The sequence below is a fragment of the Melanotaenia boesemani genome, chromosome 7, assembly GCF_017639745.1.
Source record: "Melanotaenia boesemani isolate fMelBoe1 chromosome 7, fMelBoe1.pri, whole genome shotgun sequence".
Lineage (NCBI taxonomy): Eukaryota > Metazoa > Chordata > Actinopteri > Atheriniformes > Melanotaeniidae > Melanotaenia > Melanotaenia boesemani.
The window spans coordinates 17,347,868-17,361,258 of record NC_055688.1 but is presented as its reverse complement, the minus strand read 5'-3'; the positions used below and the strand labels follow the sequence as shown (position 1 = coordinate 17,361,258).

Sequence of the window (13,391 nt, the reverse complement as noted above, 5' to 3'; positions counted from 1 at the left end):
CATCCTGAGGTGGTCTACTCAGTGGGTCCACACAGCACTGATGTGGGATTCCTCATCCTTCTCTCCTCGTTTGGCCCTTCTCTACATGGTCCATTGTTCGGTGTTTGAAAGGCTATTTACTAGTGTCAAACAAGTCGGGATTGAAAGTGAGCTTCCGGTATTAAACTTAAAAATAAAAGCAATAGCTGTACTTTGACACAGAAGTGAATGTGTGAAGTCAACAGTGGAAGATTTGTCAGAAAACTGCTACTTGCTAGAAAGACAAAAATATTTTCATTACATGATCCTTTGAATGAGTCAACTACAAAGGCTGCTTGCTCAGTGACCCCTTTCATTATTAAATGTTGCAAAATTATACAAAACACCCTTTCTTAAGATTTTCAAACACTTTTACCTTAACACTATGACTAATGCAGATTAATTTCCATGCAATTTTTGACAACGCGTTGCCATTTAGCAAAATAATGTTAATTTGAAGGTATTCTTGTTTCCGGTATCACCATAGCTACGACCCGTGGGTTTAACGCCGCTCTGTGTCAGATGATGCTCAGGACCAGGAGCATCTTATTCACACTCCTGTATTTACGTAGACTACACCAGAGGGTCCCACAGGGAAGGAGACATCCACCGGACGCGTCCAATGGAAACGTATGTGGTGTGAAAACCCAGACCGGGTGTTAATTGTATTTTTCAGCGAAATTATGCTATAAACGATTTTGGATCCTGTTAACCTTTTTACTTTTGCGTGCATCTGTCTCGGCCAGTCCTCCATTTGTCATTCGCTGCCGCTTGTCTTAAATCAACCCACCCACACTGCTGGTGTCTGTTTTTCTGAGTCCTGTGGTGAGGATGGATACCCGGCTGCTGGTTCTGTTCTGCGCTGTCGCTGCCCTGTCGGGGACCCGTAGCCCCGTGGCTGCTGCGGGGAGGAGCTGTGCTGACACCCGGCAGGTGTACTCCGAGAAAGGGTACAGCACAAGCACCGCTCCGGTGACTCAAATCTCAGGTACGATTCTTCAGCCTTGTGTGCTTTGGATGAACATAAAACTGTCTAAACTTTCATATCGTGAACTATGAGAGAGATACCCATTATTAAAGTTAAGTTAGGGTGTCGCAACAGAAATGTTGGCGCGTCAGCATGCTCTAGTTTGCTTTCATCTGGGTTAAAAATAACATTATGCATATTAAGGTCAACGCTATCTCACCGCTCAGTAGGCTAACGACACATCCTTACAGAAACATTGTGCCAGTATAGCAGAAGATTCCTTAGAAATAGCCTTGGAAAGCATAACAGAAGACAACATGGCTCTAAACTCACTTAAAGAAAGAAAAAACAGAATGTCAGACATCATGATGAGTTTTTCCCCTGAGATTTAATGCAGCGTGGTTTAAAACAAATTACAGCCTCCGCCTTTCTCCCCTCTGTGCGGTTTGAATAGGATGATTAAGGGGATGAGCAAATTGCCAACACCGGTCCAACAAAGAACCTCGCCCTTAATTAGTATTTGCCCACTGTCCCACTGTTAAATCCTTGGTATAGCTTCCTCATTGGTTCTGTTCACTGTTGATAATCTTATTTTCAGAGTGAAGAGATATCATTTTGGTAACAAACTGTTCTTTAGGTTAATTTCAAGTTTTGGTAAGGGGTGTTGGATTGAGGAAAATGGGGGCAAAATGATTTTCAAAAATTAAAAAGACATGAGGGAAAAGGCAAAAATACCTAACCATGTGATGAAGAGAATAGAAGATATTGTTTACTTGGAGGTAATAGCCTCATGCATGTGAATTACTGACACCTTGTCTGCTACATACATTCAGATTACTTTCAAAAGTAATTGTGAGTAAAACGTGTGCTTGCAAAGGATTGATTTCATGGCAAATCAGCTCAGTGTGTGAGCCAACTGCATAATTGATTGATTTTAGTATGTGTGTGTTGGGCTATCAATGCCTGAGTCTTGGCTCACTGTCCCGTGGGCCAGGGGAGCAGATGGCCAGGAGAGAGAGGGATGAAGGGAGGCAGTTTAGAAATGGAAATAGAGGGATGAGAATGGGCTAGTGGTGAGACACACAGAGAGAACAAAAGATGCAGGGAGGAACAAGATTGCGGGTGGAGTTGAGAAAGAGACTTTCCACTGTATAAACAGCCGCATATTCATGCCAAATGTAAATTATTGAAACAAAGACCTGAACCTATTCCACACTCCCAGTGCTGTGTGTTATCCCCACCTCCTCCTGACTATTGTTTGCATATATTATTACCTCAGACAAATCAAAGACCCAACCTGAGCTGACAAAGAGACAGATTGAAGCTGAATAATTCATGCAGGGAAATTGCAATTTTCTCTCTCACAGTTATCTTTGATAAAAAATGTCCCTATTCACTGAACAGAGAGATTACTTGAGGAATTGACCTTCTTGCTAAAAATGAACCTACTAGCTTTATCAGCAAAGGTTTTTAGCCCCAAATTCAAGGCAACGGCATAGATTTATAATGTATGTTGACATTAAATAAAAAAATCTCGTTTCTTCAGATTGGTGCCGAAGACATCTAACCTTGCATTCCTTGTACTGTAATGTAATAACTGTAATGTTGGCATAGGTGAGCACCTGCGGCTCTGTCCCCAGGACTACACCTGCTGCTCCAGTCAGATGGAGGAGACGCTGTCCCTCCAGAGCGAAAGAGACTTCCTCAAAGCCACTGAAGACAACAGCCAGTTTCTTTTGACCACCTTCACTCAGAGACACCGCAGGTTTGACGGTGAGAGATTCAGACACTGTTACTGCTATCAGTTTTAATATGAAGATTATCTGCTGTAAAGTTAAAGTATAATTATACTGTTTTATGCTTTAGGGGGAGCATTTAAAAGAAAAAGACATTAACAGCCTACTTTTCTCTACAGACAGTGGCACTTTCATGTTTGATCATTTAACTCAACACTGTATTTGATCAGACCATTTCTACCCTATTAAAACGCTGAATATTTAAACCTCCTCTGCAGACTTCCTTTTGTACATTTGAAATATTCTAAATCAAGCCGAATAAAGCCTGAAGACATCTCTGATAACCATAACAGCTTTCATGGCTGTCTGTATTTAATGAATGCATTTTAATCTGTTTGTATTGCTGCAGATTTGAGGCAGCCTCATCGAGCTTATTTCTCTCCTCCTACCTGCCATAGACTGCTAACACCTTTTTTTTGACCTCCTCACACTTTTATATAATATCTGATGAGTCATATGAAGATGTTTAAGGAGTGGGAGACTGCATATGAGTCCTAAAGACAGATTGTGGGGAAAAAAGTACATGTTGTTACACTTATTCACTAGAGTGCAGGATCTATAAGCTGTTAATCTTAAACAGAGGGGAGGGAGGGTGATTGAGCGCCTACGTAGAAACCAGGCTAAGATATTAGAATAAAAGAAGGCAGGTGAGAGGTTGATATTTAATCTCTGCTTATCCTGTCTCTGTGCAGAGTTCTTCAGAGAGCTTATTGACCTTTCAGAGAAGTCTATGAACCAGATGTTTACGAAGACCTACGGCCTGCTATTCACTCAGAATGCTCACGTCTTCCAGGAACTATTCGTGGAGCTTCGCAGATATTACTCTGGTTGGTTTAATCACTGCTTTGTCCACCTTGGCCCCAATCTCATAAAGGAATTCTAACTGTGTGTGTTTCCCATATAAAACAATAAGATAAGGCTTGGTCTGGTGGTTTTCTAGTCTAAAAAGCTTTCACTGGGTTGCAACAAAAACACTGTGGCTATAGTCTGCATTCTGCAGAAGCACTGTCATAATTCCTTGCTGAATTGACAGTTAAGTAAATCCACAGCAGCTCTGGACAGCAGGAAAGATGCAGTTTTGTTTTTTTGAGGAGTGCTGACGTGCCAAGAGGAATTGGAGGAGAGAAAAAGAGAAGAGAGAGAGAATTGGATTCCCACGGATGCCAGACCATTTCTATTTCTGTTCTGGATCACTCTGTTTTGGCATGACAGCCGCTCGCTGGCGAGTCCATCTGCAGGCTATTGCTGCCTAGTCAACCTGTCTTTGTCTGCCAAACAGCATGTTTGGCTAATTTAAGGCTATATCGTAGACTACAGACGGTGGCGTACTCATTCTGTATCAGCATAATTTGCTATATTACTGTGTTTTGCAGTTAGTGTAAAAATGAACGAAGCAACAGATATTTTTTCATGTTTTGAATATGTTTTGATTTATAGTTCTCTTATAAGTAATGGTTTTGTCAAATTCTTTGATTTAACTGCAGTATTTTTTATTTTTTTATACTAACTTTTACCATGAAAACACCATCATGTATTATCCTTTTAATCAGACACCGAATCAGTTCAAACCTGAATTAGCATCATCACAAGTTGTTGACTGTAGATTAGTTTCTTTCCTAGACTAGATTCAAACCAATAAAAGATATGCGTTTAAATTTTTTTTAAAGTAGTGAATAATAATTAATTAATGAATAATATTGTGTGAAGCCAAACTGTATTTTTCTGCATGACAAACGTAGAAATTTAATGCACACTCAGCTGCTCAAATATGGTAAATCGAAAAGTAAGAAAATGATCTAAAGATTTAAGATGCCCCTGGGTTGATGTGTTATTTCTCTCTTTTCAGATAAGAGAATGTGTGTTCTGATAGACTCTTATGTCCACAGGAGGAAGTGTGAGTCTGTCAGAGGTCCTTTCAGATTTCTGGTCCCGACTGGTGGAGCGGGTCTTCTCCCTGGTCAACCCCCAGTATCAGTTCAGTGAGGACTATCTGGAGTGTGTGAGCAAGCATGCTGAGCAACTGCAGCCGTTTGGAGATGTGCCCCGCAAACTTCGAGTACAGGTGTGTATGTACTGAACATCAGATACATCTTTTAATGGAATGGCAGTGGGTTGTGATATATGACTGATCTTATTTGGACATTTTTGATTTCATATTTAGGTCTCAAGGGCGTTCATAGCAGCCAGAGCACTGTCTCAGGGCTTGGCTACTGGTCGGGATATTGTGAACAAAGCAACAAAAGTGAGTGGTTTCTGTATTTTATCATACTCACTGTTTAATCCCAGATTAATTTTACTGCTGCCTAAATACATGGACAGGTCTATAACAGAAAATGCATTCCCTTACTGTCACCATCAAGCAAACAGTGTTCTTTTTAATAATCATTTATGCATTTGCAATATTTATCTACTGTAGCTTCTAAAGCAACTAGTACAAGTTAGTGGATGCTGCATATTTATCCTGTTCACCCATATTTACCTGTTTCAGGGTAATCATGGGTGTTTCCAACCTAAAATTAAGAGTAACAAATAATAAGAACTGACTATAAGTAATAACTGATTGCTGCATAATTACTGACAAAAATAATGACATCCATAAAGTTCTCTTGTTTACTATCATGTTTTGTGATTTATTCTTCCTTATTTACTGCTTTGTTTTCAGCTGACTGCAGATTCAGAGTGCGTGCGTGGCCTGATGCGTCAGTGGTACTGCCCACTGTGTCGAGGCATGCCCTTCCTGCGGCCCTGCCACTCCTTGTGCCTTAATGTGATGAAGGGCTGCTTAGCCAATCAGGCTGATTTGGATACAGAATGGAACAATTTCATTGGTGGGTGAGGGGAAAAAGTTGGGCTTTGTGAGGATGGAACTCAACATCCTGATATTTTGTATATAATATTTGTATTTGGTCAGAGCTGTTACAATGTGGAGCCGAGCAGATTTCCTTTTTCATCTTTGTTGTTCTTCTGCAGTTTAAGTCTTATGATCGGTGACCAAATTGTGAAAGGTTTTAAAAACTGGAACAGTAATTCTGCATAATTTTGAGGCTCAACTTATTCATCAAACTGTACACATGTTGGATCAACAGTTGGGCATTTTAACACTAAGGTCAGGTTTGAGACCAGCCTCAAGTGTCCATCTGTGAACCTGCAGTGTTTGTTGCTTTGATGTTGGCATCCTTTTTCAGCCTCAGAAGTTGCCACTTATCTTACTTTTCCTTACAGTCATGCTTTAACATAATTAGATCAAGTAGCCATGGTGTGCTCTGCTGACATGCCTGTGGCCCCTGATTGCTGCTCCCAGCTAAATCTTTTATGTTTCTAGGTGAGGTAGATTATGTATTTCAACTAAAACTCTCATATTCAATACTTTCTAATTCAATGATTTCAGATGTGTGTGCATAAAAATGTCGGTGCCCAAATTACTTTTAGTGGCTTCATGAATCATTAGCATAATTTAACTGGACATGCCCAAAACTAGAGTCCCTTTATTGTGCTCCTGTCAATCATTTACTTTTACTTTCTTTTTCCTGTAATGAATTCCTCCTCCATTAATCATTTACGCCTCTTTGCGCTGCCACAACTGATCTGTCTTCTTGCCTCCCTTTCCCTTTCATCTAACATGTATATCCCCTTCATTTTTTTTCTTTTCATGTACAGTGCCCTTTTTATGTTTCATCACACCATCCACATCTACCGCACTGAAACCCATTTTACATTTTAAATACTTCTTCTCAAACCACCTGTCCTCTTTTTTCCACTCTTCTCTTCCTATGAATACAGCTTACTGGTTTGATTTACATCACCTTCTAAAGAGATGTAAATCAAACCCTTTCAGCTGGTAGCCAGTTAGATTCCAGGCATTGTCTTGACATTGGTCAGGCTCTACAAAAGAAAAACTAGAGAAACCTCTTTTACTCTCAATGTATTACCATTGGTCTGGTCTTAGTCAGCAAACTTTATCCCCCACTTTCTCTTGCTCTGCCTTCTACCAGATGCTTTGTACCTGGTTTCAGAGAAGCTGGAGGGGCCGTTTAACATTGAGCTTGCAGCCGACTCCATCTCTGTAAAAGTGTCAGAGGCCATTATGCATATGCAGGAAAACAGTGTCAGCATCTCCAGTAAGGTAAGAAAGAGGTCATGAGCAGACGATGATCTAACAGGAAACTAAAATGTTTCTTTTTTTTAAGTTGCTTTCCTGTAATTTGACATCAAAGCTGTTGAACTAAATATAATCATCTGCTGTTCTCAATAATCCACTCCTACATACCAAAAGCTGAAGTCTTGATGATTATTTAATTTTAATCTGACTAATGCATGCAGAAAATGACAGGAATTTTGCACAGAGCATAATAAACCTAAGTGTATGATTAGATCTGCCAGAGAGATGCGCACATCTGGTGAGAAACAGAGATGTTCCTGGATTGTGATGTTTTGCTGTTTACCTCAGGTTTTTCAAGGTTGTGGAAACCCAAGGCCAGCTCCAGCCCGGTCTAAGCGCTCACCCAAAGAACCAGGGGGCAACAGGAGGCCCTTCCGCACCTACACCCCTGAGGAGAAACCCACCACTGCTGCAGGCACCAACCTGGACCGACTGGTGAGGAACAAACAGCAACTTAAACTCATAAATGCTAAACTTAAAATCTTAATCAATAGCCTGAAAGAGTATAAAACCCTCTGTGTTCATCATGAGTCACACTTTTCAATTATGTTTTAAATGCTCATCATTTTAATGTGTTCAGTTAATATGCATCAAGACTGAGATACAGCTGAGCAACTAGTGAGCAAAAAAGGACTGAAATAAGTCCAAGCCTGTTCATCTGTGACTTATGTGGCCTTGCAATATAGAAGTTCTCGAAAAATATCTGATATCAAGAGCTGAAAGGGAGGAAGAGCAAAAAGGTATTTTTTTTATCCTTTTATAAGACCAAAAATATGTGTGGTTTAAAGGTTGACCTAGAAGCAGTGTCATGTCAGATTTTCACTTTACCCAGCTTCAGCACCACAGTAACGTACACTTTCTTCCAGACATATAAATAAGGATACTTTAAAACCAGGTCTGACTCATAATAAATTTCTTTCCACCTCCACACAGGTTACTGAGCTGAAGGAAAGACTGCGGCCCATGCGAGGCTTCTGGGTGTCCCTCCCACACACCATCTGCAACGATGAGAAGATGGCTGCCGACGTCACTAATGAGGACCGCTGCTGGAATGGGCAGACTCGGGGGAGGTGAGCAAGATCAGAGCAAAAAGGCTGGAGGTGGGGGGTCGGATAGAGGGAGTGACAGTGTAGAGGTGGAAGGATGCAACAGATGGAACTAAGTTTATTTAATTTAGCCATCACCAGTCACCCACATGGTTTGTGCGTGGGTCTGCTAGCCTTTATGCACACAAATACAACCAACACTACTTATCAGTGCTGATATAGAGACACTGCAGAGTCCTCTGTGTTTGTTGTAAAGAGCTAAGAGGCAAAGCAAGTCTGCACAATGGCATCTGTGATGTTGCAGCTTTATTAAAGCAGTTTAGATACAACCACTTTTACTGTTTTAATCTCAAAGCGGTACTGAAGCCAATGTCAAATTATTATGTTTATCACATTAGTGTGGCAGAAATGTGAAATAAAGACACTATTACAAGCTTTTGCAAACGGGTTGACTCAACAGCAGCTTGTCAAATACAAGATCAGTGTCAAGTTCCTTTGTATCTTATATTTATGTGTTGACAGCTGGGAGACAGCCATACCCAGCATGTCTTCTTTGAAGTTTGAAGAAAAATAATTCCTTATATGGTTATCACAAGTCCTAAGGCTGTTAGATACTCTAAGGTTATTGGGTGTTGGCTGGCATGCCAGTCTTCCAACTGGTATTACAGGGGAAAATCGAATTATTGGGGGTTTATAAGAACATTTAACTATACAAGGATGTTAGTGTGGCAAATAGTATATTTCCTTTATATTATTCACAATTATTATTTGCTAAAATTGGTTGCAATTGCAATTTCCTTCTGGGATTAAAGTATTTTTCATTTAACTGAAATTATATATTAAAAGCATCTCTTTTACAGATGTTCTTTGGCCATTACAATTTATAATACCCCAGTTTGTATTTCACACTGGAAATTCAAGTTATTATAATTTGTACAAATTGCACAAGAAAATGCAATGCAGCATATTCCCTGCTGTAATACTTTTATCCTGAAGGATAAAGGTTAGATAAAGTATCTGTAATACTAGATGTGAAAAATTAAATATTAGGTTTGAGTGACATCTAATGACAAAACTTGAGATTGCATCCAAAGAACTCCTGCCTCTCCATCCCTTGGAAAATTCCAGTGGCAGTAAAAAGCACAAATAAAAATGTGAAGTATCAAAAGTTTTTCAGTTTTTTCCTAAAGTTTCCAGTTCATTTTTGAACTGAGCTGTTCTTTTATCCTGGGTTTGGAAGGAATGACTGAATAATCCTCTGCAATCCATGTCAAAGCACTTCTGGATGATCAGAACTCACTAATTGCAAGAAGTCCTCTCCAAATATGGACATGCTTATACAGAAATGTTGCATATAGCACAGAAACATGACATGTTTTGCTAGTCTATACCCTGATTGTTAAACCTAGGAACTCCTTAAAAGTTAGTACAAATTGCACCAAATTTCAAATAAATTTATTTAAACCTGGCTGAAAATTTCATAGGACACAAGCTTCTCCAGTGCATATTATTACAATTAATGTTGTAATATGCTTCTATGTTCGTGCTCAGATACCTGCCAGATGTGACAGGTGATGGACTTGTTAGTCAGATCAACAACCCTGAGGTGGAGGTGGACATTGCCCGTCCAGATGTGAGAACCAGACAGCTAATTATGGAATTAAGGGTGGTGACAAATAAACTCAAGCACGCTCAGAGCGGACTGGACATGGACTTCATGGACAGTGAGTGTTTCTGACATTTACAACATGTGTATATGTGAAAATGAATTTGGGAAAATCCACTATATTTATCAGTATGTAATCATATGTCAGGTAAGAATTTGCTGAAGTTGCCTCCTGACACATCTACATCACTAAGAAATCTTCTCCTTGTTTCAGGTGAGGAGGGCAGTGGCTCAGGTGGTGGAGATCATGGTGAAAGGTACAATGATGACTGGCCAGGATATGGGCCATACTCTCCACCTTACAGTAAACCCCCACATAATCCTGCGTCCAGTCCTGCAAAGCCTCCTCGAGGCAGAGATAGAAATGGGCCCAAGTGGAACAAAAACAACGGCCATGGACGGGCTCGGTCTGCAGCCAGTCTGCAAACCTTCTCCCAACTTTCTCTGTTGTCTTTGCCTTTCATGGTCTCTGTGTCCCCCATGTGGAGATAGCTGGTTATTACTATCCAGAGAGTCTTTTAAGCACATTATGAAGGGGGGAAATTTATGTTCTAATTGGGAATACCAGCAAAATAAAAACAAAACAAGGAAAATTTAGGACATGCTAATTTAGCAATAATCAATCTTTTTACTGCACTAAATAAATCCAAATAAATTAAAATTCCCATTCCCTAATGAAGAAAAACAGACATTACTTGGCATTAATGGTTACAAACAAAACCTAATAAGCACAGCCATGTTTTTAGGGCCATTTGTGAGATTTTGACCTATGGAAGTTTGATGCTGAATGGTGAGCTCCACTGGAAGTCTTGAGAGAGAAATGTTTTTTCTTTTTTTTTTACATCTAGTGAAATTGGCAGTTTGGCTGGATGAAAGAGCCACAGCATGGTTTAACGATCTATGAGGCAGAAAATAGTTGTGACAACTAATACTCTTCGTTTGTTACTTTTCTCATGAAATTTAGCTCAGTCATTCACTGCCTGGCCAAAAATAAGTTGCCACAAAAAAACAAAAAACATTACACCCTCTAAAATTTCATTGGGCCGCCTTTAGCTTTGATTACAGCACACATTCACTGTGGCATTGTTTCGATAAGCTTCTACAATGTCATAAGATTTATTTCTATCCAGTGTTGCATTAATTTTTTATCAAGATCTTTGGGCTGGTTGTTCAAAAAATTTAATCTGGATGAAAGCTTTCCGGATTTGGGAATCCCATTTTTCTGGCTTACTTTTTTATTCAAAGCAAAATAGTATTGGATCACCCTGATCCAAAATCCTGTTTTTCAGAATCACCAAATCCGGATTTCCACCATGTAGATCAATGCCGGCCATGTCAAGAACAACATATAGAAGAGACGGTTTGCATGCCTTAACTTCTTGTCAAATAACTTGTTGCCAGTTGAAAGATAATCGCCCATGCAGTCATTATCCAATAGGCAGCGACTATTTTTATTTATTTATTTATTTTTGGCCAGGCAATGTATAATTTGGGTTCAGTTTGGCTGTAGTTTTTTAAACAATATTGTTTTGTTTTAAATTTTGTGTAAATGTTAGGATTTAATTTACTAGCTCTATTTAATCTCTGAAAAAAAGTAAAAAAGGAGACTTTTAAAACCAAACAAGGAGCTGAGTGTGAATGTAAAAGCTTAGACTTATTTGGGTTGCTTATATTTAACATATTATTTTTTTAATTAATTTGTAATATATTCCTATTGTTCTTTCTTTTATCAGTTTGGAGGCAACATCCGAGTGTTTTTATCTTTAACGTTCTCTGGAGGGGAAAACAGTGAAAAAAAAAATAAAATCAGTGAATTTAGAGTATTGTTACTGCAATAACAATAACGGCTGCAGTTTCTTTCTGGTGTTATTTGTCTCAACCAGAGATAATGATGCATTATGTATGAAAACGTGTATGCATGTATGATGGTTTTATATTTTATGTTCTGCTGTCAAGTTCTGAGATTTTGTTGAGAAGTTGAGATGTTTTTATAAGTTTATTTTTGTACTTGTTGTACCTAATAGAAAACAAATAATGCTCAAACACTCAGCGTGTTTACATGACAATAGAAAAAATTGTTAGACCAACCAACACCAGAATTTTTAAATATGGAAATATTAAAAAAACAATTATGAATTCAAAACTAACTAAACCAAATTAAAAGCACATCTACAATAATTCTACATCTACTTCTGGGGTTTAGAAGTGATCTACAGATTCCTGCAGAAAAGGGAAAGTTCTCGCTTCCCGTTTATCCACTGCAATACCAGCACAGTGCATGTGATGTTACAAAAATCAGGGGTGTACAACACCAAAGCACCTGTTGCGCTAGCTTTTGCATTAACTTTTGTGACGTCAGTAAGGTATCCCATAGCATAAGTCCATTACCCTTCCATGCATATGCTGTGACAGTGACAGTTGTCCAATTAAAGGGCCATGTCAAATTCTTAACCGTAGTCTAACTCAATTGTGTATGTGACCGTGCTGAGTGGGTGAGCTCTTATTGTGATGTGGCGTGATGATTGATTAGAAAAAACAAATGATGTCAAGAACTTCTAAATCTCTTCATTCTTATTTTAATTTTTCTCAATTTATAATTGCTGAGTGTGCCTCGATGAAGATGAGATCAAAGAATATTAAAAAAGAAAGGAAAGGCTTTTGGTGAAACAGGATTAGATTGACATAGTGGTAAAATTGCTTAATTTGCAGAGTTCAGTCATTTTTATTTATTTATTTATTTTTTGCTAGACCATGCTGGTTAGCTTAGCTAGCAGGAGGTTGTTTAAAAGGTGCATCAGTGCCAACAAAATTCACAGATTAGTTTTTGTCTCATTTTTAATAGAACTTATATTTAAAAATAAAATTTGACATTTCGTAAAACTATGTACTGGACTATTATTAGCAGGGGTAGTTGCCATGTAGCCTAGCATAATCAGCTGAATCTCAGGCTCAAGTAGAAGTGCTACTTATAACCCCAAAGCCTCAACTTTACATTAAAATGTTCTTTAAAAAAATAATTAAAATAAATAAATAAAAAACACTATTGTGTTTTTATTAACTATGAAAAAGCTCCAGTTTCAAGTCAAGCTAACTAGCTAGCTTGAGTTAAAGCTCCAACTACTAAGCAAATTAAGCATATTTTCCAAAATGTTGAACTTCTCCAGAGAGTCAGAGAATATCAAGGAATGTATAAATGCTACAAAGTGACACTTCTGTTGAATAAGGAATTGTGAAATACAACATGGTTATAAAATAATTAATGTTAGAAAAGGCTTGACCCTAAAACACCTCCACTTTTGCCAAAAATATATATTTTTAAAGGCACTTTTCAGAATGCTTTTTAAAGATATATTGCCACCAGCAGTCAGATATAGGTATGCCAGTTTGAAATCAAAGCCTTCCAAGATGGTAGAAGCAGTAACTGTGTACATGATTTTACCACACTCAGTATTGTATTGCACTATTAAAAAGGTGTTCCCGGTATTCCAAATAATGCTGTGTTGTAATAATGTGCTGTTGATGGATAACAGTCGGCTAATTCAGTGGTGGCTGCAATGTTTCCACAGAATTTCAGGAAAATATTTCTTTGTCCCATTCCTTGTACTTTCACATTCCTTCATGGTAAAAGTATAACACAACTTTTTATGTTGTAACTGTTTTTTGGTATGAAATACGTGTTTTTTTTTTTGCTCCATTAAAAAAAAAACTGGAAAAACAGTAAAGTTTTTTTTAATCTTTA

General features: G+C 38.5%; 1 protein-coding gene across 2 annotated transcripts; it reads left to right on the top strand.

The window, feature by feature from the left end:
• Positions 1–552: 552 nt before the first annotated feature.
• Positions 553–10,797, top strand: gpc2 (glypican 2). 2 transcript variants are annotated; one of them, XM_041989349.1, is made up of 11 exons: positions 553–1,006; positions 2,600–2,758; positions 3,474–3,608; positions 4,668–4,843; positions 4,943–5,023; positions 5,444–5,609; positions 6,774–6,904; positions 7,229–7,375; positions 7,874–8,010; positions 9,538–9,710; positions 9,867–10,797. In XM_041989349.1, the coding sequence occupies exons 1-11, from the start codon at positions 850–852 to the stop codon at positions 10,142–10,144; spliced, it is 1,740 nt and encodes a 579-aa protein (XP_041845283.1). In that variant the 5' UTR covers positions 553–849; the 3' UTR covers positions 10,145–10,797. The 2 variants fall into 2 exon arrangements, with proteins under 2 accessions (XP_041845283.1, XP_041845284.1); XM_041989350.1 differs by having other exon boundaries at positions 981–1,006; positions 2,626–2,758.
• The last annotated feature ends 2,594 nt before the right edge of the window (positions 10,798–13,391 follow it).